The 27,479-nt window shown below is 35.0% G+C and overlaps 1 protein-coding gene and 1 long non-coding RNA gene across 2 annotated transcripts; both read left to right on the top strand.

Annotated features, from left to right (window-relative positions):
* The first annotated feature begins 12,494 nt into the window (after positions 1-12,494).
* On the top strand, positions 12,495-16,231 carry LOC132636571 (serine/threonine-protein phosphatase 7 long form homolog). Its single transcript, XM_060353498.1, has 7 exons — positions 12,495-12,754; positions 13,457-14,250; positions 14,343-14,507; positions 14,591-15,028; positions 15,109-15,723; positions 15,811-15,879; positions 16,048-16,231. Exons 2-7 carry the CDS (start codon positions 13,459-13,461, stop codon positions 16,093-16,095), a joined length of 2,127 nt encoding a protein of 708 aa, XP_060209481.1. The 5' UTR covers positions 12,495-12,754; positions 13,457-13,458; the 3' UTR covers positions 16,096-16,231.
* A 2,227-nt stretch (positions 16,232-18,458) lies between these two features.
* On the top strand, positions 18,459-20,023 carry LOC132636572 (uncharacterized). Its single transcript, XR_009581313.1, has 2 exons — positions 18,459-18,691; positions 19,804-20,023. It is a non-coding gene; the product is annotated as an uncharacterized LOC132636572 (long non-coding RNA).
* Positions 20,024-27,479: the final 7,456 nt, after the last annotated feature.

Raw genomic sequence — 27,479 nt, 5'->3', positions numbered from 1 at the left:
CAAATATAATATTTAAAATTCAAGAAAATAGCTTGTAAATATTGCTAAAGTTTTAAAGAAAAATATAAGAACATTGCTTAAGATAAGAGTTAGAGAAAATATAATAATTTGCATAAAGAAAATTTTAAATGCCGTTTCGAATAAAACTTATAAAAATTGCTAAATAATAATGCTTATTTAAAAATAAGACTTGCATAGAATATATAAGTAAAAAAAAAACGCGAGTTTTGTGCAGTGTTTTAATAAATATTTGAAACAACTCAAAGGGTGAGATATTAATGATTCTTTTTGCGATTTAAGAGCATAAGCAAAATAAAAAATAGATAATGTGAATTTTAAATGAAACTTATATTGTATCAATATGATGATATAGAAATGCCAAGACTTATTTTTTTTAAATATGATGGAAAAAGGATTTCCTTTCTTTTTATTAACTTTATTAATCATGCTTAGCTAAAATGATGTGTGATTGATTCCAAATTTGAAGAGTTATTTATAAAATATACTTGAATTCATTTTTTGGCATATCCACCACATTTCCAATTTTAAGATAATAAAGAGACAAAAGGAGTCCTTTAATTTAAAACATGTGCTCGTGCTATTTGAAAAGTTAATTATTCTAATGAAAATAAATATTATAAATACTATGAAAAAATTTAACAAAAAGAGAAGAAATCTTAGGTAATTAACTATTGATTTTCCTTAAGTTAGCTACCATTATCCCAAAACTAAACCCACTAATTTACTAGAATTCCTCTAAGTCGAGAAACAAAAGAAAAACAAAATAGAGAGTTAGTTGCATAATACAAATTAAATGCACAAAATGAAATGAAGGGAGCAAAAGGTATTAAAATGGGCCCAGCCCACTTTAGGGCTGCTGATTGGGCTACTGGTGGCAGTGGGCTCAGCCCACGTTTTTTTTTTTTGAAAAATGCTGCATTCAAGGGGACTGCTGTTGGTGAGTTGGACACGGAGTGAGCACGTTGGGCTTTTAGCCCAACACCGAACGCGGAAGGAGGCGAGTCTCTCGGACTCGTATGCGATTGTCATGCACGAAAAATGGAAAGAAGGAGGTTAGTATACGATCAATAAGATTAAACATATAAACATTCAAAATTCAAAGCAGCTCCATAAATTATATATATGTTATGTATTCCTAGGTATATTTGTGGAACGAAAGAAATTCCTGTTAAGGCTCATCTAAAACAACAACGTTATAAGGATGGAAACCTACCCAAGCATGTTACAGCGGTAAAAGAGAATAGAATATGCCCAGTCGAAGTGACAAAAGGCCAAACACAATCCAAACAAAGTCAATTGAACACGGATGCAAAGGAAGCCCAATATGGCGAAAATAAGGAGACAATGCTCAAATCAAAAGATTTTACGATATAGAGGTTTGCAATTCTGAGCCCTTACGAGTGGTATTTATGTTTATACTGAATATACCGGTTTTATATATATCAGGTATACAGAAAGACACAACGGGATCACAAGGGTACAACAATGAGCAATTTTGACAACGCCAAACTGACTGGATAGACAGCAGTTCAGAAATAAGGCTTCAAAAGTCATTTGACAGGTAGACATGCACACTAGATATTCTGTTACTTATTTGCAGTTTTATTATGACTACGAGGAATCAAAATAAGCATGAATTTTCCACATAAAGGGGGCTAACAGACTAATAGGATACTAACATTTTATGGGTTTAGATCAGATTTCAAAAAGGAAACAATGCACTTCCAATCCACATGGGACAATCAAGATGAAACACCAATATTCATAGAAAGGGAAAGACATGGTCAAGTGTAAAGAAACACCATCTAAACAAACATTCAGCCAAAGATGGCACATTCAAACATATATGAGATTATCAGAGGACATGGAGTATTAGCAACTATCAAGTTTAAAACTTATCTTGGCACAGACCACTTCATGAGAATACATACAGGATTCTGGTGAGCTTTTAACACATTCAAGTACTTCATTTATTTGCAGGTTGTTTATACAGAGGTACATCCACTAAGTCTAGCATGCTTCAGGCTTCAAGTCATGAATAACCCTTTAAAGTAGACTGGACTTTAAGCTTAAACAAGATTCATGGCAAGACTACACTATCACAATGGGATTTGGGCAAGGCGTGTAGACTTCTTAATCACATACTTTCCAAAACAAATCTAACCTTTACCATAAACGTAACATACTTGAGTGCAGTGTAACCATGGACATTAAAGGACAAAGATGATCAGAGATTTCAACAAGTTTCACAGGTTACCCAGTGAGTTCATAGGTGCCATGCTTTTATTATCAACTTCTAGTTTAACAGACAACAAACAGAAGCAAGCAAACATACAATTGATGAGAGCAAGCATGCAGAGTTCCATACAGGGTCATACAGATTCAGATTCCCAGGAAACACAGGTGTTTTACAGTCATGATTGAGAAAAGAGGAAAAAGTTGATACATACACACTGATTCAGAAAGAATAAGCTGGACAATCCCAGTTTCAGTTTCAAGAAAAAACAAACCTTCACACACAACTTAGACCAAACATCACTATTGTGATAACACATTTATTATCTTCCTAGGGAAATGAATCTCTAAACACAGGCCTGGACCAACAACCAATCCTACACTTAATATAACAGGCTGTAACAGGGAATAGGCTAGGCATTATATGAACAGCATATCAAACTGGACGATATTAATATCAACAAGTAACTAACCCCCCCAAAAAAAAAACCAGTAGCTAAAAATAACTACTCATGCTGAACTACTAACATTCGTAAGTCTATTAATAACAATAGCTAATGTCTGTTAATCGTACTTAAATCATTGCTAACAGAAGATGACTAGAAATAGCAACTAATGCTCATTAATTATGCTTAAACCAATACTAAATGGAAATTAAATCAAACAAGCAACCAAACATACAACAACTACGGCATGACAGAAATTAGCAATTAAGACTAAAATAGGAGGAGAAACAACTAAAGGAAGATTTACCGACCTTCTTCAGGGGCAGCGAAGTGTGGCGAAGGTTTCGATCTAGCCTCGAACACTTCAAATCTACTTCGAAACACTACGAACCCCGACTTCGTATGCCCTTCGAATCCAAACGAATGCCAAGGGTAAAAACACAGAACAAATGGCGTGGATTTCGATATCACACAATACTGCTAAAAGAACTAATATTGTCTATGGGGAATTTCTGCGATTTCTCCGAATTTGAACCTCAATTTCTAGGGGGATTTCTGCGGCTAAAGCAAGTTGCTCTTGGGGAATTTTATGAATAAAAAAAAATCCTTTGTAACAGATTTTTGTGATTCCTAAAGCTTGATTCTGAGGGGGGTTTCTGCCGATTAAAGACTGATCTTTTTGGGAATATCTTCAACTTTTTTTTAAACGGAATTTTTCGTCACCCCCCAAAAGAGCTCCCCCTTTTCTAAAACTCGCCAGCTCTTTATAGATTTTCTCTTTGTTTCAAGGAAGAGAGAAGGAGGAGCGTGGGGAACAGGTGGAGATGGGGTGATAGAGGTGCGTGGAGCGTCAGAGGCGTGAGGAACATCGTATGGTGGAGGCGGCAGAGGTGCGTGGGGAACAGGATGTCAGACGCGTGGGGTGTAGATGGTATGGGGTGTGTCAGTGGTGTCGGGTGAGCGGAGTGTGTCAGAGAGCGTGGGATGGTGGAACGTGGTGGTGTCAGAGCAGGCGGAGGTGGAGAGACAGGTGAGGTCACGTAGGGGGAAAACACAGTGAAGTGGGATGACGATGAGAGAGGGGAAGTGGAGGTAACGTGGGAAGCGGGTGGCGATGAGAGAGGGGAGATGGCGGAGAAAGAGGCGGAGAACGAAGAGGGGCGGTGGAATCGAAGAGAAGGGGAGGCGGAGAAGACGATGGAGTGCGGCGGAAAAGGAAAGTGAAGGGAAACCCTTCCCTTATTTTGTTTGCTACGGGTCGGACCCGGTCCATTTATGGACTGGGTCAAATTTTTTTAGATCGGGTATTAAAAGAACGGGCTAATATTAAGACATGGACTGGTCTAAAAATTGAGATAAACGATATGGGCTAGTCCAAAAAAATATTAGGAATTAATCGGACTTTGATTTGGGGTCCGGTAAGTCAAAATACGGACCGAGTGCAAGAAATAGTGCGGCTTCTAAATTTGAATAAAAAACCCATTTAGATTAACGGTGCACTAAGGATGCCGGAATATCACCTAATACGGAAATATGTAATTATAAAAGATCCGGATAACAAAATTATATGATGTTGCAATGACCGTGCAATAACATTTTAACAATAAATAAACGCTATCATTTTAAATGTGCGAAATAAATGCGGTGTGTATGCGAAAGTTGGTAAAACGCTGAGAAATGCAAATTTCGATAATACCAAATAATAGCAGCAAATAAATAGCAATAGTAATACTGCTAGTAATAATGACAATAATGATAATGACAATAATGATAATGCTGATGATAATAATAATAATAATAATAAATATGATAATAATAGTAGATAACAAACACTGATAATTAATAACAGAATAACAATAAGGATAATGATAATAATTAATAATAATAATAATAAAGATGATAATAATTAATAACAAATAATAATAATAATAATAATAATAATAATAATAAATAACAATTATTGATAATAACAACATGATAATAAATTAATAAAAATAACGATAATAGTGATAATAATAAAATAATAATGATAATAATAACAAGAAATAATAATAATAATAATAATAATAATAATAATAAATAACAATTATTGATAAAAACAATGATAATAATTAATAATAAAAAATAATAATAATAATAATAATAATAATAATACATAACAATTATTGATAATAACAACATGATAATAAATTAATAAAAATAACACTAACGGTGATAATAATAAAATAATAATGATAATAATAATAAGAAATAATAATAATAATAATAATAATAAATAACGATTATTGATAAAAAACAATGATAATAATTAATAATAGAATAACGATGATAATGATGATTAATAACTAATAACAAAATAACGCTGATAATAATGATTAGTAATTAATAATAATAATAATAATAATAATAATAATAATAATAATAATAATAATAATAATAATAATGGAAATAACAAGAATAATAATACTCAATGACAATTAGTAATAATGATAATTTAAGAATAATAATAATTAATAATAACAAATAATAATAATAATGATGATGATAATAATAACTGCAGTAGGATAATAAAACGTGGGTGTTAATAAAAGACTAATAATTATAGTAAAATTTAAGTGCATGTTTTAATTTCTCAAAATACCAGAAGTATAAATAGGTATTTCGGGGGAGAGGCGGGACAAAATTGGGTGTCAACATCCACAATGAGCACATGACCAGATCCGCAGCCCGGATGACTCCTCCTATTTTACTTGTCTTATTCGCTACTTCTGAGATAGTATTTTATTTTGAGACTATGTATTCAGACTTTTAGTTATGTAGTGGTTCTTGTTCGGCTTAGACCAGACTTTGGGATTGATATAATATTTCTGCACTTATTTACTTATCTATTTCAGACTTATTAGATATTTATGTTGGTTGGGTTATTTTATTATTGTTTGAATGATGATTACGAAATGGGTTTGCCTACCAAGTGGGAAAAGGGTAGGTACCTGCACGTTCCTTGATTTGGGACGTGACACACAACTCTATTTGTTACCTTCCTTCTTTTTGCTTTTTTCTCTCTGTTGAACTACTCCTTCATCATCAGATATGTCATCTAGATAGTTTCAAAACTGGCAGCTTCATCTGAAGGGTAATAAGGCTTATCACCAGCCAACTTACCTTCCAAGGTGTCTCTATTACCACCTTTTGATTCATCATACCCCGCATCTTGCTCTTTCAGTCATGTTCCTAACTTAACGTGTTCAGGAACAGGAGGTCTTTCACCCCTCTTCCTTTTTTTTCCAGCCCTCTTTTCCTCCCTAAGACCCCTTAGCTCCCCATCTACATCACTCCCACTATGTACTTATTTTTCATCAAATGATCCATCTAGGTCTGATTCTAAATCACTATCAGATTCAACAACATCAGGGTTAGCCCTAGTTTGTGAAAATCCAGCAATAGTATAAGAGGCAGGATTTGATTCAGCAGTAGTATGAGGGGAAGGATTTGATTCAGTAGTGTCAACAGTTGGAGGAATAAAAGGGTGGAAAGGGACGTAAGTTGGAGGACTAGGTTGGAGAGGGGCAGTATTTTGATTTGGTTCAAATTGAGGCTCATTGAATGGCTCTAAATCAGCATCAAAAGATGCATTATGTACACCACTACCCCCAATGTCTTGACCAATCCCTTTATCAAAAGAAACACCAATTTCCCCCTCCACATAGCTTACATATTCTAATAACGGTGGGACCACTAGAGGCTTTTAAACCATATGACAAACGAAAGCCTCCAAAATATCCTCATCAGATTTAATTTCTACCAATGACACACTATTAGCCAATCTAACATAAAGTACGCATTTACCAGGGTCATACCCTAATTCTTTCACACAATCCAGCAATTCAAAGTAAGAAAACTTATCTAAATCCACATGTGTAATATCAATAACTTCTCCACAAACATAGGGATTTTTTCCCATCGTTAAATTCCCACCATGGTAAAATCTCAAATTAATCAGTTCAAAAGACATTGTACGGCCTGAAAACAGTACAAATACTTCAATTTCATATATAAAGTCAAACACTTAACAATGACCAAATCAACAACAATACATGCCACAACAACTTATTTTTACATATTCAAGTATTTACCCAATCATTTACACGTCAGATTGAAAAAAAATTAAAGACACCAAAAAACCCTAGTTCTAATCGCATTACATAGAAATAAAATGAGACAGGGGGCTAACCTTTTAGTAATAGAGACGATGAAATAGGTGTAACCTCTAAGATTGTCTTGCAAACATCAACAAAAATTCCAACTTTCAATTAGTCCAACTTCGAAGAATCACCAACACTTCAATTGTAGGTTTTAAAGATGAAGATAAACAAACAAAAAAATCTATGAAATCCAACAATATTGAGCAGATAAACTAAAAAACTCTATGATTTAAGCAAACATTGAACGTTTTCAAGTGGTGTCGTTTGGTTTCTTCGTTCTTGGGATTTGGACGACTGGGTTTTGAAATGGGTTTGGGTGTTATGAAATGGGTTCGGTGAAATAAAATGGGTTGGATTAATTAAATTTGTATATTTCCAAAGAATGGTGTAATTAGGAAATTAATTAGTTCATTTAATATGTGGCATCACCACAGGGCGAGTGTTTCCCATGCAATTCATTGGGGGTTTGGGTGTGCGAAGGGGTAAATTAATTCACTTTTAAGATATTCGGAGGTATAATAGGTCGCATGTATAGTTTAAATGTGATATCGACATTTTGGGTATAGTTTAAGGGTCATTTGATATATTTTGCCTTTTTTATAAGGTGCTATCTTCAATGTTTTATTCAAACGAAAGTGTCCACAGAAAAATTAGAATTAACTTTTATTTGCAATTATATATAAAATAACTATTGTAATATAATAATAAAAGATATATTAATAAATTAACAGGTATTATCTGTCCACATTATTTGAACACAATTTCAAATTGAAAACTTACATATGTCTAAAGGTAATTTTAAAAGATGATTTATTAAACCCCATAATGTATTTTGAAATTGTAATTTATATGCTCAATTGATGTGCAAATTTAATTTAAGCAATATACAATGTAAAATAAATCACTTTTTAATATCACGTCACAAAAGGATACCTATGATTAAGTTTTCATATAAAGTCAGATTTATAATACTAAAAATAAGGCAAGTTACGCATAATAAATAAATGAAATTTGATAGTGCAAAACTTCTTTACACTAACAATATATATGGCATAAATTCATTTAATATATATTGTTTGTTCCATTCTTCCATAGGTAATTTCAATGTATTAATAAATTGTCTATATTTTTCATTGTAATTCATATTATTTTATTATGAAAAGTAGCATCTGACATATCTATATAAATAAAAACAATTATCTTATCTAGTTAAAATACATTATTTATTTACTTTTACCTGTACATTATATTCATAAAGAAGATTGTACATTTTTATTGAAAAAGCTTTAGAATACGTATAATTTAATTATGTAGAATAATATCAAAATATATATTATTATTACCAACTAAATTCATTTTAAATGAGTTATATAATTTAATTACCTCATTGAGTTACTACAATTTGTATTACATTAATCTTTGTTGGTGTATTTTCTTTCTCTTTGTTTGAGGTAATATATTGTGTCATCGTGCATGCAAATCTTTTTGGAAGCCCTCTTTGCTTACTGTATTAAATTAGTGTATTTGCCCGCGCTTTGCACGGTCGTAAAAAATAAATTTAAATATGATTAAACTCATAGACGTATCTACAAATAATTTGACAGATATAATTTGTGAAAACTAAAGTATGTTAAATATCAAAAAATAAAGCTAAATCTAATATTATTTTATTTAGTGGAGGAGACCACTTCATAATAAGAGAAAATTCACATGAAATGAGAAAACATTAAGAGATAATAATTTATATCTAAAGATGTTAACTTTCCAGTGCAACATATATGATTAAAGAAGTTAAACAAAGATTCATAAAAATGGTAAATAAAGAAATGAGTTTTATAGAAGATTAATTTCCAAATTCTCTTTTACATTAATCATTTCAATTCAAACTAAATTTAACAAATCAACTATTATAATATATAATCGTCTAGGATGAACTAATACTTCTAAAAGAAATATTGGGCAGGAAATGTTTTACAAAAATAACTAAGAATAAGTAAATTAACATTACAATGACTATACAAAATGTCAAGAAAAGAGAGAGAATGAAAACCACATTTACCTGAATATTGAGGGGAGATGATTAAAGTTGTTTTTACCTTTTTAAAGTTTTATAATGAAGATTTGTAACTAATTAAAACGTCACGAGAAATTTCTATTTAGAGTAATAAGGGAAAAAATCAAAAACAAAAAAAAAACAAAAAAAAAAAGAGACAAAAAGATAGTTATGTTTCTTGGCCACAAAGAAGTGTCACACTATCTTTCTCATTTTCAATTTTTTTTTTCATATATCTCCGCTATCTTAAATTTTTTCTGAGCCCGCTCCTAAGAAGCAAAGCAATGGTATTGTACCAGCTTCAGAAAGTAGATTATGAATAAGGTAATTTAATTAAAATATTTTATGAAGCTAATAATTTATAAATAATGAATTAAAACGTAGAACTAAATTATTAAAAAATCCAACCAAATAACAAATACTTTTGCACATATTTACACAATAAAGTGCAAAGCCTCATAATCATAATTCTCATAACATCGAGACTACAAGCTTGCAAAAGTTAGTTTGAGTCATAACTTGTTTATTAGTTATTTACACATTGAAATGAAAGTTAAACGGGCAGAAGCAATTCATATCCTCATTAAAATAGTCAAAAAAAAAAATGAGAAAATTGATAATTATGTTCTTGACCAAAAAGAAACTGTAACACTACCTTTCTCATTTTTAAATATTTTATATATCTCTGTTATCTTATAATCTTTTCTTAACCCGCTCCTAGGAAGCAAAGCAATGGGATTGTACCTGCTCCAGAATGTAGATTATGAATGAGGCAATTTAACTAAAATATTTGATGAAGAAAATAATTTACAAATAATGAATATAAACATACAACCAACAAACTAATCCGACCAAATTGTGAATACTGTTTGTATATATCCACAAAATAAAGTTTAAAGTTTTATACTCACAACTCTCATCGCATCTGAGACTATAAGCTTGCAAAAGTTACTTAAGTCATAACTTGTATATTAGCCGGTCACATTTGAAATGAAAGTGAAACAAATAGAAACAATTCATATTCATAGTCAAACTAACCCACAACAAAATCTCTATGAGCAAATTTTTTGTCCTTTTCTATCTATCCTCATGTTGTCGACCATTTCTCTCCTTTCTTTGTGGTCCAGCGGACATTGTTTGTCAGAGATTTAGTGCTGATTTATCTGCTTTTTTATTGTCAAAAAATAAATTCAACTTGATAAAAAAAGAGTAAAAATAAATTATAAAATAAACTCAAAAACTAGATAAAATATGTTATCCAAAGAGAGAACATCAAGCTTATTTGTGGAGAAGGAAATATGAGGATAAGGAAAAGAATTAATCCTCCATTATCATCACATTCAAGAATATATTAAAAGCATTAAATTAATTTAGGTGTATGGAAATCGTGCCCATTCCTTTCATTTAAATGATCAAACGTTACTCATTTTATGTTAATCAATTTGTCAGCCATTGTGGCTCTTAATTGCATTCATAAATCTTTATTTAAGATACAAATGTGACTTCTAATTAATTTTTAATCTAGCACATAAATTTTTTTCTAATTAATTTTTAATCTAGCACATAAATTTTTAAACTAAGGAAAAATGAAAAAAAAAAAAGGAGAAAAAATAAATAAGATCCTTGGCCAAAGAGAGGTGTCACATTACCTTGTCTATGTAGATTCTACGTCTTCATACGGGATCTAGACTCTACCTCACAACTCACGTTTTCTTATAAGAAGCAAGTTTTATCAAACTAATATAGGGAACTGAAAAGACGCAAGATATTATATGTCTAGAACTTTAGCATTTCTTAAATCTTATAATGAAGGATTTATAGCGGAAACTTCAAGAAAAATTTATGTGATTAGTAACTGAAAATTTAAGAAGAATTTATATTTAGGAAATTTTATTTAGAAAAATATAGGGAACTCTAATGACTCAACATATTATATGTCTAGAATTAAATATTTCTTATAGCTTATAATAAAGGATTTGTAACGGAAAATTTAAGAAAAATTATGTGATTAGTAACTGAAATTATAAGAAGAATTTATGTTTAGGCAATTTTATTTGGAAAATATAGGGAACTCAAAAGACTCAAGATATTATATGTCTAGAATTTAATATTTCTTATTGCTTATAACAAAGGATTTGTAACTGAAAATTTAAGGAAACTTTATGTGATTTTAAATGAAAATTTAGGAAGAGTTTATATTTAGACAATTTTATTATTTTGAAAAATAGTATTAAAGTGAGAAAAGTTCCAAAAAAATTGAGAAATTAGATAAATAGTAATCCTAGCTCATTAGAGGTGTCACGTCACCGTTCCTATTAGCATAATTATATATATTATATAGATATATATATGTATATGGATTTTCTACGAATCATTTTGCAAATACAAAAATTGGCATGACTTCTTATAAGAGTAATAAACGAAATGCAAAAATTGGCATGACAACAACTACGTACAAAGAAGAACAACAAAAAGAAGAACATATGTATATATATAGATTTTATATGAAACAACTTGCTTCCAAATTTACTAAATTATAGAAAATATGATAAACAAGCAAAAAACTGGCATGACAACAGCTACAAAGAATAACAACAAATAAAAGAAAGATAAATGACATGATTTTAATCTCCATAACCATAGTGTAGAGTTCACACAACACAAGCTACTAATTTTAAGCTCATCATAAATTGGTGCATCTATAGAAAAGAAACAAATAAAAATTCTAATACCCCGGAAAATTGCTATAGTGAGATGCCAATTCATGTAACAATATCGGACAAAGACGGTTTATCTTGAAAATTTAGCTTGGATAGATAAATCAAAAATATCTATGACCCCTCACTGGCTCCATGCGCATCTCAAACCTCATCTAGATTATCTTAACAATAGATGTCTCGTAAGTCAGAATGTTTTCAAGTAGTGAAAATATGTTGAGGTAAATAAAGGTGTGAAGACATTTCTAGATTATCTTAACAATAGATGTCTCGTGAGTAATTTTTATCTTTATTTGGAAAAAGTGACTGGACGATTTGGATAAGCTGTCCTACTCTTCACTCTGTCAAATTTAGCTGTCAGTTTTTGTAGTTTTTTCCTTCAATATTTCTTTCTTTAATTTCACTTCGTTGTTGGTGATTAGAATTTGATAATCTTAACTTTCTCAAATGTCCTTTTTTATTCTATTTGACTATTTGTGTCTGGTGTGAGCTCTCTGTTTGAGTCCGGAGCCTAAAGGGTATAAAAATACACGGTTTTTACCAAAAGGGAACGTTAAAAATTTATTATACCAAAACGGGTATATCGTGGGCTGATCCACGATATACCCCAAATTTTTTTTTTTTTTTAAATTATCAGAAAACGAAAACGAAAAAAAAAAAAAAATTACAAGTATAACGTGGACTGATCCACGTTATACAAAATAAATTGTATAACGTGGATCAGTCCACGTTATACAAGTTTTAATTGTATAACGTGGACTGATCCACGTTATACAATTTATTTTGTATAACGTGGATCAGTCCACGTTATACAATTTATTTTGTATATTTGGACTGATCCTTTTGCCCTAATTTATTTACCTTCGTTCCCATCCCCCTAAAATCTTCCGCCGCTTCTTCATTCCCTTCGTTGTCTTCTTCATTCCCTTGCTAAAATCTTCAATTCTCCTCCATTAATTACAGAAGCTCTATTTTCTTCTACTTTTCCTTCTCCTCTATTTTTTTTAAACCCTGCAAAACAATCTAATTTTTGAAGTAGCATCTCCAGCGTATTCATCTATTATTGCTATTTAAATTGAGGTATTTTTTCTAACTCATATAATATTGTATATTTATAATAGATATAGATCTGTTTTTCTTATATATCTTAATTGTTATTTTTTATTTGTGTTATTTAATACGTTTCTGTTATTTTGTGTTATTTTAATTTGAACTTAAAATATGATTGTTAGAAGCATTATTATATAAAAGGTCCTATTTGTTTAGTAGCACTTTTGAAGAAATTTGTTGTTATGTTACTGTTATTTTTGTGAATTCTTATATAAAAGATCTGAATAACTAAATAATATATTTTGTTAGGAATTGTTATGTTGCTGTTATTTTTGTTAGTGTTGTGGATGTTTGTAAAACGTGGACTGATCCACGTTATACAAAATATAGTGTATAACGTGGATCAATCCACATTTTACAAGTTGAAACATTGTGGAACTGGATATTGCCAATAATAGACCGATGATGACATTTTCGGTACAGGAAAAAAGAATTGTGAAATGTGTCAAAGAATCGAATTTTTTCCTCTCTTTTTGTGAATGTTGCTTTGTTTGATGTATTTATGCATTACCATAGTAATTTATGACCGCAGAACCTGTAATTTCTTCAATATATTTTGTTATGGATTTTTATACAATATATTTTGTTATGGATTGTTATACAATATATTTTTTTAATAGTGAGTTACTCCAAATAACTTGATCTGGATTTCCTATTTTTTTTTTGTATAAGGTATGGAGTTTCCACGGGTATGCGTACATCCGGGGCCAGAAGTGTACGATGTGTTAACACTCCAGGAGAAGCATCGTTCAGAGGCTGTGTGGGATGGTTCCTTGAGAGGACCGACTGGATGCCTGTTTCCTCGCCGCGCGGATACTGAATTTTGGAAGCATGTGAGGCGTCATCCTTTTCATCCTCGCATCCTTGACTACTTTGGCCTGTGTGGATTTAGGGGAGTAATAGAGGTAGGATGTGTATCATATGATTGGGCAGTCATCACTGCACTTATAGAGAGATGGCGTCCTGAGACGCACACCTTTCATCTGCGTACAGGTGAGGCGACCATCACATTACAAGATATCGAGGTCATGTTTGGCTTGGTTGTTGATGGTTATCCCTTGAATAATCTTAATGCTAGATATATCGATATTGGTGGGTGGCAACAATTGATCCATGAGCTTACTGGTTGGGCACCCGGTCTGGATTGTTTTAATGGTGTTAGTAGGTTAGAAGTACATAAATTAATTGAATATATTAGAGGCTTAGATGATATTACAGATCAGACCCCAGAAATTGATGTGCAACAGCGGGTTAGGTTGTACTTGCTATGGCTTTGTGGCGGCACGATATTTCCGGATAAGTCCGGTGACTTACTGAATTTAGATTATTTGCTTGGCATGCGTGACCTTAGAGCAATGAATGAACAAGCTTGGGGATCGGCTGCATTGTCATATTTGTATACTTGTTTATGCCGTGCTTCGTTGAGGAAAGCGAAGGATGTGTGTGGATTCATTTCCTTATTGCAGGTACGTGACCTTTAAAATTATATAATTTTATTTGGTTGTCCTATTTGATAGTTATAAGGTTTTTATGTATTTATTTTTATTTTTTAATATAGGTTTGGGCTTGGGAGCGCATTATACCGATGCAGCCACCATGCAGGGCTCTTCCGCCACACACGGCTCTTGCACGAAGGTGGACTCATCGTAAATCCCACGAAAATGAGGCACGCGATGTTTTACCCATATGTAGGGATGTATTGGACAACCTAATAGATGGCCAGGTATTTTATCATAATTATGGTTGTTAATGGCGTTTTGATAGAATAGTTATGCTTATGTGTAATTTATGTTCTTTCTATCGTAGTTTGTGTGGCAGCCTTATTCAGAGGCCATCATCAACAGACTCCCTGAGTGGTGTCTGCGTGGCCGAGATATTTGGATGGCGAAAGTTCCCCTTATTTGTGGGATCTATCGAGAGTGGCACATGGTAGACCGCGTTCTCAGACAGTTTGGTAGGAAGCAACATATTCCGGGTCCATGTGCAGAGATTGATCCTTTTCATTACAAACGTGACAAGCGGTATGCTATAAAAGTGGAGGATCAAGAATATTTTACAGAAACAGACTTTTTGTGGGGAAATCGTCGAGATAGTTTAATTCAGGCCGAGTATGAAACTCAAGATCCACAGTCACTATCAGAGTATTTTTGTTGGTATCGACGTCACTCGCGCACTTTCATAGGAAATCCTGCGCATAAAGTGGATAGAGGATACCAACACATGGCAGGCAGGCATGAGGCACTGGTACGTACATTACATTCCATTAGATGTTTGATGTCTTTATATGTGTCTTAGACCACTATCAAATATCGATTTTTTTTTAGGCTTTAGGACATCAAGAATCATACAGGTTGGCTCAGCAGACTATCCAAGATCCAACCAAGTCTAATGAAGTGAAGGAAATAGCAGAGATGTTTAGCCACATTAATACAGAGTCCATGGCTGCTGCCTCTCTGGGGACGATGTTGAGTTTCGCTCCATATTATACACCACCGGCAGAGTATGTTGAGCCGCCTACTATGCAAGTGCCTCGTCATCAACGTCCTAATGTACCAAGACCTGCGGCGCGTGGTAGAGGACGCCAATCAGGTAACAGACGGGGTCGAACTCCCGTGGATCACCAGTTGGTTGATGAGGAAGAGGTTCGTTTTGATCAAGATATGCCCAGCTCAACGATGCATACAGATGATGATGCATATCACCCAATAATAGATTTTATGTCCAGCTCATCGACGTTAGCTCCCGAGGTTCAATCACCAGCAGTAATCAGAAGTGAGGGGCCTTTTCAGGCATTCGCATCGTCTGGGCCTATTAGCCTGGCAGTTATGGCCCAACATTTTAGTGGTCAAACAAGCAGCTCTTATGGGATGACTGAGGGGCCTTTACCTGCATTCACTGGACAGAGCTCTTCAATTGGGAGGAGACTGAGTTTTACCGATGTGAGTATTCTAACCACTCAAATAGCTTGTATCTTGTTTAAAGTAATGGCTACTTTAATCGTAAAAAATATTATTTATTTTGCATAGTCTCCCATGGAATTTGATGTTGGATCCTCACACATTCCTGTGCCGGATGTACAGACTTTAGAGCCACAGGTTAGCTTTTAATTCAATTTTTTTTGAGACTTGTGGTTGTTATGTGGTGTTTTGTCTTGGTTGCTTTGGTTGTTTGTGTTGGTATATGGTATTGGAGGAACTCCTTGTTACAGGGGAGATGCTGTCCGATTTTACGTAGACAATCAATGTTTGTTATGGCATTTACAGGATACAGGTGTGATACAAGAGGACGATCACCAACGTAGATCAAAATGAGAACGTCGTCAAACTCGGTGTGGCACGGGGGGGAAAAAGGGACACTGTAAAAATTAATTTTTTATTATATAGTGGGTAACTTCAAGTTGGGAAAAATTACTATTTTTATTTGCCAATTTCTGTCTATTTTTATTCAATTCTGGTTCACCTCGTTTCTGCATATTTAATGTGTGTAAAGTTTGCAACAAAATGGAATTGAAAAAAGTTGGAGTGTAATTTTGTTGGCCAAATATGAATTGCAAATCGTTGGCAACGTTTTGCAATTCATATTATTGCAAAACGTTGGCTGGAAAACGTTGGAGTAATTTTGTTGGCCAAATATGAATTGAAAACGTTGGCTGCCTTAAAATATTTCAATCCGGGGACCGTTGTTGAGTGGGAGCACCAATCAACTACAATACAAGGTGAACACATCTTCAAGTTTCTGTTCTGGGCTTATAAACCAAGCATCGATGGATTCAAAAGTTGCAGGCCTGTCATCTCAATAGACGGTACTCATCTGTACGGTAAGTATGAGATGAAACTGCTAATTGCTGTTGGAATTGATGCAAACAATAACATTTTTCCACTTGCATATGCTATTGTTGCACGTGAGAGCTTTGAGTCCTGGACGTGGTTCCTTGTGTTGTTGTGGAGACATATTGTTCGTGAGAGACAAGGAATTGGACTTATTTCTGACCGTCATCAAGGAATCTTGCAATGTGTCCAAACACATGATTGGTTACAACCACCATCCACACACCATAGGTTTTGCGTTCGGCATTTGAAAAGCAACTTCAATAAAAAGTTCCTCAATACTGACCTTGAGAAGCTAATGTGGTTGGCGGCTACAGAGCACCAGAAGAAGAAGTATAAAATGAGGATGAAACAAATCAAAACAATGTCATCTCTAGCGTATTTGTGGTTAAAAGCTCTTCCGGAGGAAAAATGGACATTGCATAAGGACAACGGTCATAGGTGGGGGGCTATGACAACGAATGTCTCCGAATCTTATAACGGTTTATTGAAGAAAGCTCGTGGATTGCCAGTTACTGCCATGGTCCGTTATACGTTTAAAAATCTTGTTGATCGGTTTGTTGAGAGAAGCACCCTTGCTGATTTGTTGATTGCGGATAAAAAATTTTGGCCGCGCGCTGTTGAAAAGAAGTTTGATGAATACTGGGAGAGGTCCCTAAAGCATACTGACATGCAGCAATACAATGCAACTGAAGGGGTCTTTGAGATTCTAACATTTGCACACGAAGGTAAGGGCGGAAATATACATAAAGTCTCTGCCGAAGGGAAAAAATGTTCGTGTGGAAAGTGGAGAAACTACCATATGCCATGTTCACATGCAATTAAATTTTGTGATATTCGCGGAATTCAACCAAAGACCTATGTTAGCAAGTACTACAGTTGCATGTTTTATAAGCAAACGTACAGTGAAAATTTTTCACCGTTGGGTGATGAGGCATATTGGCCACCTTCTCCCTTCAGTTTAATTGCAAACACTGAATACGAGCGAACTTCAGGAGCGCGGAGTACAACTAGAAGGAGGAATGAAATGGATATAGCTCCTGCTCGCATGGCTAGAAAATGTAGTACGTCCAAGCAAACAGGTCATAACAAGAATCGCTGTCCCGATAGAAATCAGTAGTTGTTGTTGCTTGTTGGTTTTTATGTTTTTTCTTAACTTGCACAATTGTTGTTTCCTTATGTACTCTTTCAAGAATATATAACATGTCTTGTGCAGTTTAATAGTTAGTATGTAATTTAACATTTACCATTTAGTTAATGTGTGACGTTTATTTAACTTATATTTAATTTTTTATTTCTGTTCGCATATATAACACATTTAATTATTTGCATGTGTTAAAATATTTATTTGAGTTAATCATGCTTTAAAAATTTAAAAAATCAATAAATTTTTTTTATTGATAACATAACCGAATATGATTTAAATCTAGACAACATTATTTGGTAAACGAAAAAAAAAATATTTACAAGTATAACGTGGACGGATCCACGTTATACAATATAAATTGTATAATGTGGATCAGTCCACGTTATACAAGTTTTAATTGTATAACGTGGACTGATCCACGTTATACAATTTATATTGTATAACGTGGATCCGTCCACGTTATACTTGTAAATATTTTTTTTTTCTTTTCCGTTTTCTGATAATTTAAAAAAAAAAAAAAATTTGGGGTATATCGTGGATCAGCCCACGATATACCCGTTTTGGTATAATAAATTTTTAACGTTCCCTTTTGGTAAAAACCGTGTATTTTTATACCCTTTAGGCTCCGGGCTCTCTCTGTTTTGGCAAGTTATTTGTTGCAATCTTTCTTCGTTGGTGATCAAAAGTTTGTGGGTATATATTTTTTTTCTTATTTGAAAATATCTGTCCATCGCATTAAAGTTTTGAATCACGTAGTAGCTATAAGTTGCTTCCTCCACTATTTCTTGCAAATATCACTTACAACTTTTGCAACAAAGGTGTTTGATGATATGTATGACTCATTCTATTTGTGTAACAAAACACACAAATCTTATTTTCCACTTCCCCTTGGTAGAGTTATGCTTTTTTAATGCTTTCAAGTTGGCTTCTCAGGTAACAATTTAATATTGGGTGCAACATAATGTGTGATTCCTTTAGAAAATTCTTCAGAATAGAAAGATAGATTATCTCTTAAGTGATAGGTGCAGAAATTCTCATTTCTTTTTATAATAAGGAAAGTGAATCAAATGAAAAATCCTTTCGTGGAGCTCCACATTTTGGTTATGTTGAGTTGCTAATAATTTGGCTAGTTTTACCTCTATTTATTTACTTTACCAAGCAAACGAAAAAAATTAAACCAAAGGACATGAGTAGATAGGAGGTAATTCTTTATCCAGGTGAAAGAGTATACCCTCTAATTTATCATAGAGAAGCTCCATCTGAAAATGGACTCATACATCTATTTTTGCACATGTGGCGAGAAATCAGAGCTAATTAACAATATTTTGATTCAACAAATTCTCTATGATCTGAAGTTGATGCATCATTTCTGAGTGGTTGTAGTGTTCCTGTAATGGTGCGCAGATCATGCACAGATAATGAACCGAGAAAGTATCTACTTCATTTTTTTTTTTATTTTTTTTTTTTGTGATTGATTCGATTTTTCGTCCATCTCTCGCTTCTTATAAAAAAAAATTTAGAAACTGCTACACATATTTCTTTGAACTGGTATTTTAGACTCTATATGTTTATTTGCATTGAGGAAACATAATATATACATATACATATATTGTTCTTCTAGATGATGATCTTCTAACTTCCCTGACAATAGTGGTGGTTTAGACCAAAAAAATAATTTCAACAACTTAACAATAGGTTCTTTCACATGTTGCCAACTTACTCATGCATATGCAGGTAGTTAGCTGATCATCTAAATAATGTTTTTACAAGGTATGTATACCATCCATTTTTTTTTTCATAGTTAATTAGTTGGATGTCATTTTGCCAATGCATACGCCTGATTTATTTGTCTCCGAAACTTAAAAAGTATGTGTTGTATAACTTCATTTTTAGAAGGTACATATAAAATTCATTTTGCTTCATAGTTTAGTTGGAGATGTTGAAGATTTTCAGAATTTATCAAAAACATGTAGGTGTTTCTACTAAACTCTGCTGACCCAGATTGCCTTCTATATTTCCTAATGGATTCCTTGTTCGATTGACAGTGTCCAAACCATGGGAATGATTTTCAAATTCCAAGGAAGACTAAACAGTACCTTATCTGGGAGCATCTTATGAAGCCATTCAAGGAAAACTAAACAGAACCTGATCTGGGATCATTTTTTTTTTCAAGTTCAGTGTGTATTTGTGGATATGCCATTTTGTTGTTTGAAGACTTCCACCACATGTATTTGAGATTTCAAATGGAATATAGTTTGAAATGAATGGGACTTGCTTGCATTAACGTTAGAAGATATATATATCAATGAATTATTGGTCATCAAAAATTCCGACCTGCTGATTCATCAAGTACAAGGCGAATGGGCCACCAAGAATGAAAAGATCTTACCCTATGTAAACTTGGCACAAAGATTGTGCAAGAAGTTCAGTAAGATCGAATTTTGACATACGCCGAGGGCTCAAAATGAGTTTGCTGATGCACTAGCAAAAATAGCATCAATGATCCAGCATCCTGAAAGAAGTCACATCGACCCGTTAAGGATAAACCTGAAAGAAGAACATGCCCACTGTTGCCATGTGGAATATGAGCTAGATGGCAAGCCATGGTACAACGATATCAAAATGTATCTGGAAGGATGGGAATACCTCGAAGGCATTACAAATGGACAAAAGAAGACCATAAAAAAAATAGCAAATGGTTTCTTCCTAAACAAAGAAGTGTTGTACAAACGGATGCCGGATTTGGGCCTACTTAAATGTGTAGATGCCGACGAAGCCACCAAACTTCTGTAAGAGATACATGCTGGGACGTGTGGGGCCCATATGAATGGATTCGTACTAAAAAAGAAGATTTTACGAGCAAGGTACTATTGGATGACTATGGAGAGTGATTGCTGCAAATATGTGCAAAGGTGCCATCAATGCCAGATCCACGGTGATCTAACCAAGGTCCCTCCAAGTGAGCTTAATGTTATGAGCTCACCATGGCCTTTCATTGCTTGGGGCATAGATGTTATTGGACCCAATGAACCCGCAACTTCAAATGGCCACCGGTTCATTTTGGTTGCCATGGACTATTTCACTAAGTGGGTGGAAGCAACGTCCCACAAATCAGTAACAAAGAAAGTGGTGGCGGACTTCATGCGAAACCACCTCATATGCAGATTCGGTGTGCTCGAGTCTATCATAACAGACAACAGAGAAAATTTCAATAGCCACCTGATGAAGGATATCTGTGAGCAATTCAAGATCACCCACCGAAACTCGACAACTTACTGGCCGCAAATGAACTGAGCCGTAGAAGCAGCCAACAAAAATATCAAGAGGATATTGAGGAAGATGACTAATAATCATAAGGGTTGGCATGAGCAGTTGCCTTATGCTTTACTGGGATACCATACTACGGCCAGAACTTCAACAGGAGCAATTCCATGCTTGCTGGTCTACGGAACTGAAACAGTCATACCCGCTGAAGTTGAGATATCTTCCCTGAGAATCATTCAGGAACCGGGATTGGACAATGTTGAATGGGTCCGAGCTCGATATGAATAACTGGCTTTTAATTGATGAGAAAAGACTAGTTGCCGTATGTCACGGTCAATTGTACCGACAAAGGATGGCAAGAGCTTTCAATAAACAAGTCAGGACCAGACTTTTTCAAACTGGGCAAATGGTGCTCAAAAGAATTTTCCCACATCAAGATGAATACATAGGGAAGATTGCTCCCAACTGGCAAGGTTTTTATGTGGTCTGCAAAGTACTCTCTGGAGGAGCAGTAGTATTGGCAGAAATGGACGGACAAGAGTGGCCGAAGCCAATCAACTCAAATGCAATCAAGCGCTACTATGCATACAAAAGAAGTTTCTTAGTTTTTAATAGTACTCTTTGCTTGTAATTCTATTTGCTTGTATTAGTTGTTTCCTTTTGCTTGTATTAGTTGTTTCCTTTTTCTTGTAATCGTTTTGTAATATATAGGCTAAACAAAATACCTTGTGTAATATGAACTACGTAATGACCTGATTTCCCTATAGTGGGATATGTAGGCAATCCATCTGGGTCCCAGTCGCTTTATTCATAAAACCAAAAGTCCATTATTTTATTTCTGAACTACGGTCGAATTGAATTCCTGCTGCGACAAGATACATAGGTGCTCTTTGAGCTCGGTCGCATCAAAAGAAAAACCTAAGAAAACCCCTCGGAAGCCTCAGAGATAAGACTTTGCAAAGGAGCAAGGACTGCTGCACGCTCGACTAGGCAAAATTTTTGAAAGGATCTCAAAAATTCGCACCGTCATTCCACTACAAAAACTCAGCTAACCCAGAACTCTAAACTGGGGCAGAAATTTTGAGGTTTTCTCAAAATTTTCGAAAGATTCAGCATGAGAATTCATAGATCGAAATTTAAACTGGGGCAGAAATTTTGAGAAAAGGTCTCAAAAATTCCGTGTAAGGAAGCAAAAACCCCAGTCACGGAAGAAAGGATCTCCCTCCTTCAAAGCGCATGTCATGAAAATTAATAATGCTTTTATTTTTCCACAAATTAGATAACCTTATGGTAGCATTACAAAAATGATTTTTCTACATAATGAAAATAGGTTTATCTTTCAAATACCGGAGCTAAAGGGGTTTCGGGTCCAGAAAGCCGAAGATGCGATAGCGCTGGCAACATGGATCAACTTAAAATAGGATAAAACTAACCCATTTATTATGCAGGTCCCTAGGACATCGGAAGACGATATGTTTCTAACTGTAATGACTCGTTTTATCGTTACCGTGATAATTCCATTTTTGCCCTCATTGACCTATTCCTGAGTCTCATTAGAACTATTATGACCCAAGGAAATAGTTGGCATGACTTCCTAGGCATCGTTGTGGGCTTTAGAATGTTTTCTAGAAAAATTGGGCTTTAAGCGAAAATGAGTTGACTCAAAGTTGACTTTTGAGTAAACGGACCTTTCTTGAAAATTCGTCGATTCCGAGAGGTCCGGATGGTTGTTTAGAACTTGTGTGGATATTCATTTTGGTTCCCAGTTCCCAATGTACTTGGGTGCATTTTAGGACCTGGGTTGAAAGTTAGTTTTGAGGTATCGGGGGTTGAGTCGGTCAACGATACCTCTGATAGGAATTCTAAGGCTACGAGTGCATTCGTAGTACGTTTTTATGTATATCTGCATATTTGGTTTGTGTCCGAGAGGTTCCGGGATGGTTCTGAGGGTCAATTTCAAGTTTGGAAGACATTAGAAAAATCTGGTGTCTGGTGCGCGCATGAAGCGCACGCGAAAGCGCCGCTGAACAGCTGGAGAGCTGGCCGAACTGCTGGAGTGGTCGTGCGGCAGTACTAGCCAAGCCACTGGAGCCTTCGCGCTGTAGCACTGGCCGAACCGCTGAAGTGGCCGACGGGCCAGATTTTCTATTTAAAAACTTTCTAAAACCCTTAGACATTTCCCATAACTCCTAAACTTGTTGTAAACACTCTTGGAGGCGACTTGAAGGTCTAGAGATCCATTTTCTTTCTAGGGTAAGTGTCCTAACCTTATATCTATTGATTATGATTTTCTAAATATGATTTCAACCTTGTAATGACTAGAATCAAAGAGGGTTTTATGAGATTCATGTGAAGAAGGTTTAAAAATGAAATTGATTCTTAGATGATGTTTAATGATGAAAATATTGTTGTTCATGCTAGATAATGTCATATCTAAGCTTGTTAATCATTAATCTTCGATTCTAGAGTTGATTTTCCTGAATTAAAGTTAGGGTTCTTAGACCCAAATTTGGGGGTTTTCATATTAATGATGATTTTGAGAATTAATTGAGTATTCCTATGATTAAGTAATGGGTTTTGACCTTTTGGTATTGAATTTGGTATTTTGGTCATAAAATTTTTGTTTTGCCCTTAAGACCCGTTTTTCCTAAATTAAGGGTTGAAATTGGACCCGAATAGAAGGTAGCCAATATGGGTAGTATTATTCATGGTTTCTTACATAGAATTAATATGTGATAGAGTTTGACTACTTAGAGACGCTTCGAAGGACAAGGCAACGTGTGGGTTTGTAGCACCTGTTCGGCTGCCAGGTAGGTTACGGCTTCCCTTCAATAGACTCCGGTTAGTTTCTCATATTTTTGTATTAGAAGGAACGCAGAATACATGTGTAGGAAATCAGAGATTTGGGATGGAATCCCAGGATGATATTGTTATGTGACTTGTTTGTTCGGGCTTGTGGCCTGTAGATTCCTTAGGTTGTTTGATGTGATTTTTCTTGAATATCGGTGGATTTATGTGACTTGGGAGTAGCGGACGAAACTTATTTTTGTGCCTAATGATGAACATTTCCCGTAATATGTGATTACTTGTATTATGCCATTAATGGTGAATCTAGTGGATAAATGAGAGGATAAAATGTACCAACGATTGTGATTGAGTTTTAAATTAGTTGTGACGAAGGATTTTGAGTGTAGGGTGAGATTCTTGTTCTAAGCTAATAGGATGATTTAAGGAAGTGGTAATAATGTATATCGATTGATTGACCTGTTGTGTGTTGGAACTAGCCACCCCGTTGTGTTGTGTTTGATAGTTCTATTGTGTTGGCTTGATGCCATGAGTTGTTGATATAGATTAGACCCTGATATTCATCTTGATTTGGATATTTTATTGGCATACCCATTGTGGTATTTGTGGTTCGGATATATTGTTGGCATACCCACTGTAGGTATTGTGATATAGATACATTGTTGGCATACCCACTGTTGGTAATGTGATATTGATATATTGTTGGCATACCCACTGTTGGTATTGTGATATAGATACATTGTTGGCATACCCACTGTTGGTATTGTGATATAGATACTTTGTTGGCATACCCACCATTGGTATTGTGATATTGATACATTGTTGGCATACCCACTATTGGTATTGTGATATTAATACATTGTTGGCGTACCCCATTGTTGGTACATGTGATATTGAGCTTGAGTATTGATGTTGATACACTCATTGCATTCATTCTTATCCATTCATGATGCATGGCCAATACCCTATGATGATCCGGTATCGTTGATTGAGTGAAACCGATATTTTGATAAAACTCTTTACTTGAGTGATTGGGAGATGGCCGATGTACGAGGATCAATTCCGGAATCGTTGATTATGTTAAACTGATATTTGATAAAACTCTTTACTTGAGTGATTGTGAGATACCCGATGTTCGATGATCAATTCCGGAATCGTTGAATGTGTGAAATTGATATTTGGTAAAACTCCTTTACTTGAGTGATTGTGAGATGGCTAATGTCCGATGATCAATTCCGGCATCGTTGTTGCATGGCCGATCCCGATGATATTTTCGAATCGTTGTTAGTGCATGGACTCCGCGGGTCCCCCAGAGTGGTGCTGGTGAGATCCCCCCGTGGGCAAAGATCTGGGGTCCCGTCTGTCTGTTGGGCAAAGATCCGAGATGGGTAGCACTTAGACTTCGCGAGTCACGCTGGGTTGTGCTACCAAGACGTCGATATTTTCGTTCGGAGTACATGTGTATACCTCATTTGCATTGCATTCATACACTATTACATTTCATTGCATTGCATTCATACACAATTGTATTGCGTTGCATTATGATTTGATTTTGAGATGTTAGTGTCCAACTTATGGTGTCGGATTCGGAGTTGATAAATTCAGACTTGGCACATTTGGGATTAGATGCTTTATTTAGGCAATGACGTGTACTTGGGTTTGGATTTATTGATTAAACTTGTTAAAGTATCCCATATATCGTCCGTAAGATTAGTTATATATTTGGTCTCTATGTGATGTAGGATAACGGGTGCCTTAATGATGAGTTGACTACTAGACTAAAATGAACGATTAATGATATGTGAGTTGCGAGATTATTATAAGATTGGCTGGCGATTATTGGGGTGAAGTTAATGATTAAAAGCTATTGATGTATAGTGTGTGGTAGATAGACGTATGAGTTGATTGGGTTGTTATCATGTTTATCTTTGAATTCTTTTACTGATATGTGTTACTAATCATTGTCGGCCTATGATACTTACTCAGTACGCGTGGATTATGTTGATATTGCACTTGCTACACCCTTTTTGGGTGTAGATTGTTTCAGGTAGTTGATTGTGATATGAAGCGGAAATGTGCGGTGCTATCTGGAAGGCCTCCTCCCATTTCATTTCGGGACGGAGGTTGAGTCTTAGAATGTAGTGGTAATCTGAGATCATTAGTCGCTCTTGTGCTAGTCTAGACCAGGTCATGGGAAGTTAGATTGAGTCTGTAATTATTTATTTGTTGTAATCTCTTAAATACTTGAGTTTATGGGAAATATTATGATGTTTCGCTGTTATTTCTAAATATCTATTGGTTTAAATGAATCTTCTTTATTTAATTGATGTGTATTCAATGAGAGAATTCGCCTATCGAGATGGGAAAGGTAGGTGCCCGTGTGACCCCGAATTGGGTCATGACACTAACCATGCTTCATGTACAGGAAATGTTACGCTAAAAAAGGTCCAATCCGCTATTGAGATCCGGCTTTCGAAGTATATATCCAGCCGCGAGGGCTATGAAAGATTTTAACTATCGCCAAGGACAAAAGCCACAAAGGCTAAGAAAAATCAGAATACCATGAGGGTTAAGTATCCAGTCGCGAGGGCTATAAAAGATCAAAAGGCCATAAGGGCAAAATATCTAGCCACGAGGGCTCTAAGGTTTTGAAGGCCACAAGGGCGAGAATATCTAGCCACGAAGGCTATAAGGTTTTGAATGACAAAAGGGCAAATATCTAGCCATAAGGGCTATGAAAGATTTTCAATGCCAAAAGGGCAAAATATTAAGCCACAATTGCTAAAAAATGCCTGGAAATTGCCACAATGGCAAATGTTTAGCCAAAAGGGTCATAGTAAAACAATACGGCACATCCGACCAAGAGGGTCACAGCCGAGATAAAGGACGAAAGAAAGACGATTCAGCCGAAGGGGCCATATCTGTCATTCGCATCACTTCTTCTTATTTGCCAAGAGAGCCATTGCAAATCTATTTTCTGCTTTCAAGAGGGCCATCACTTCTTCTTCTTTTCCAAGAGGGCCATTGCAAATCTATTTTATGCTGTCGAGAGGGCCATCACTTCTTCTTATTTGCCAAGAGGGCCATTGCCTATCTATTTTTCTGCTGCCAAGAGGGCCATCATTTCTTCTTATTTGCCAAGAGGGCCATTGCATATCTATTTTTTTTACTGCCAAGAGGGTCATTCATACAAACGTGCCAAGAGGGCCATTCATACAAACGTGCCAAGAGGGCCATTCATACAAACATGCCAAGAGGGTCATTCATACAAACGTGCTAAGAGGGTCATTCATACAAACGTGCCAAGAGGGACATTCATACAAACGTGCCAAGAGGACCATTCATACAAACGTGCCAAGAGGGCCATTCATACAAACGTGCCAAGAGGGCCATTATTTCGATTGCCGAAAAGGCCATGCATATAAACTACCGGATGCAGCAAGACAACAAAGAGATGTAAAACCGGTCATGAGACCACAATATTCACCCCAAAAAGACAAAGAGATGTAAAACCGGTCATGAGACCACAGTATTTTCCCCGAAAAGATAGAGCGATATGAAACCGGTCATGAGATCGCAGTATTTGCCCCAAAAAGAACAAGACGATGTGAATCCGGTCGGATGACTGCAGTATTCGTCACCCAAAATCCAT

This window comes from Lycium barbarum, chromosome 4 (assembly GCF_019175385.1).
Source record: "Lycium barbarum isolate Lr01 chromosome 4, ASM1917538v2, whole genome shotgun sequence".
NCBI lineage: Eukaryota > Viridiplantae > Streptophyta > Magnoliopsida > Solanales > Solanaceae > Lycium > Lycium barbarum.
This window is presented reverse-complemented; position numbering and strand designations above follow the sequence as displayed.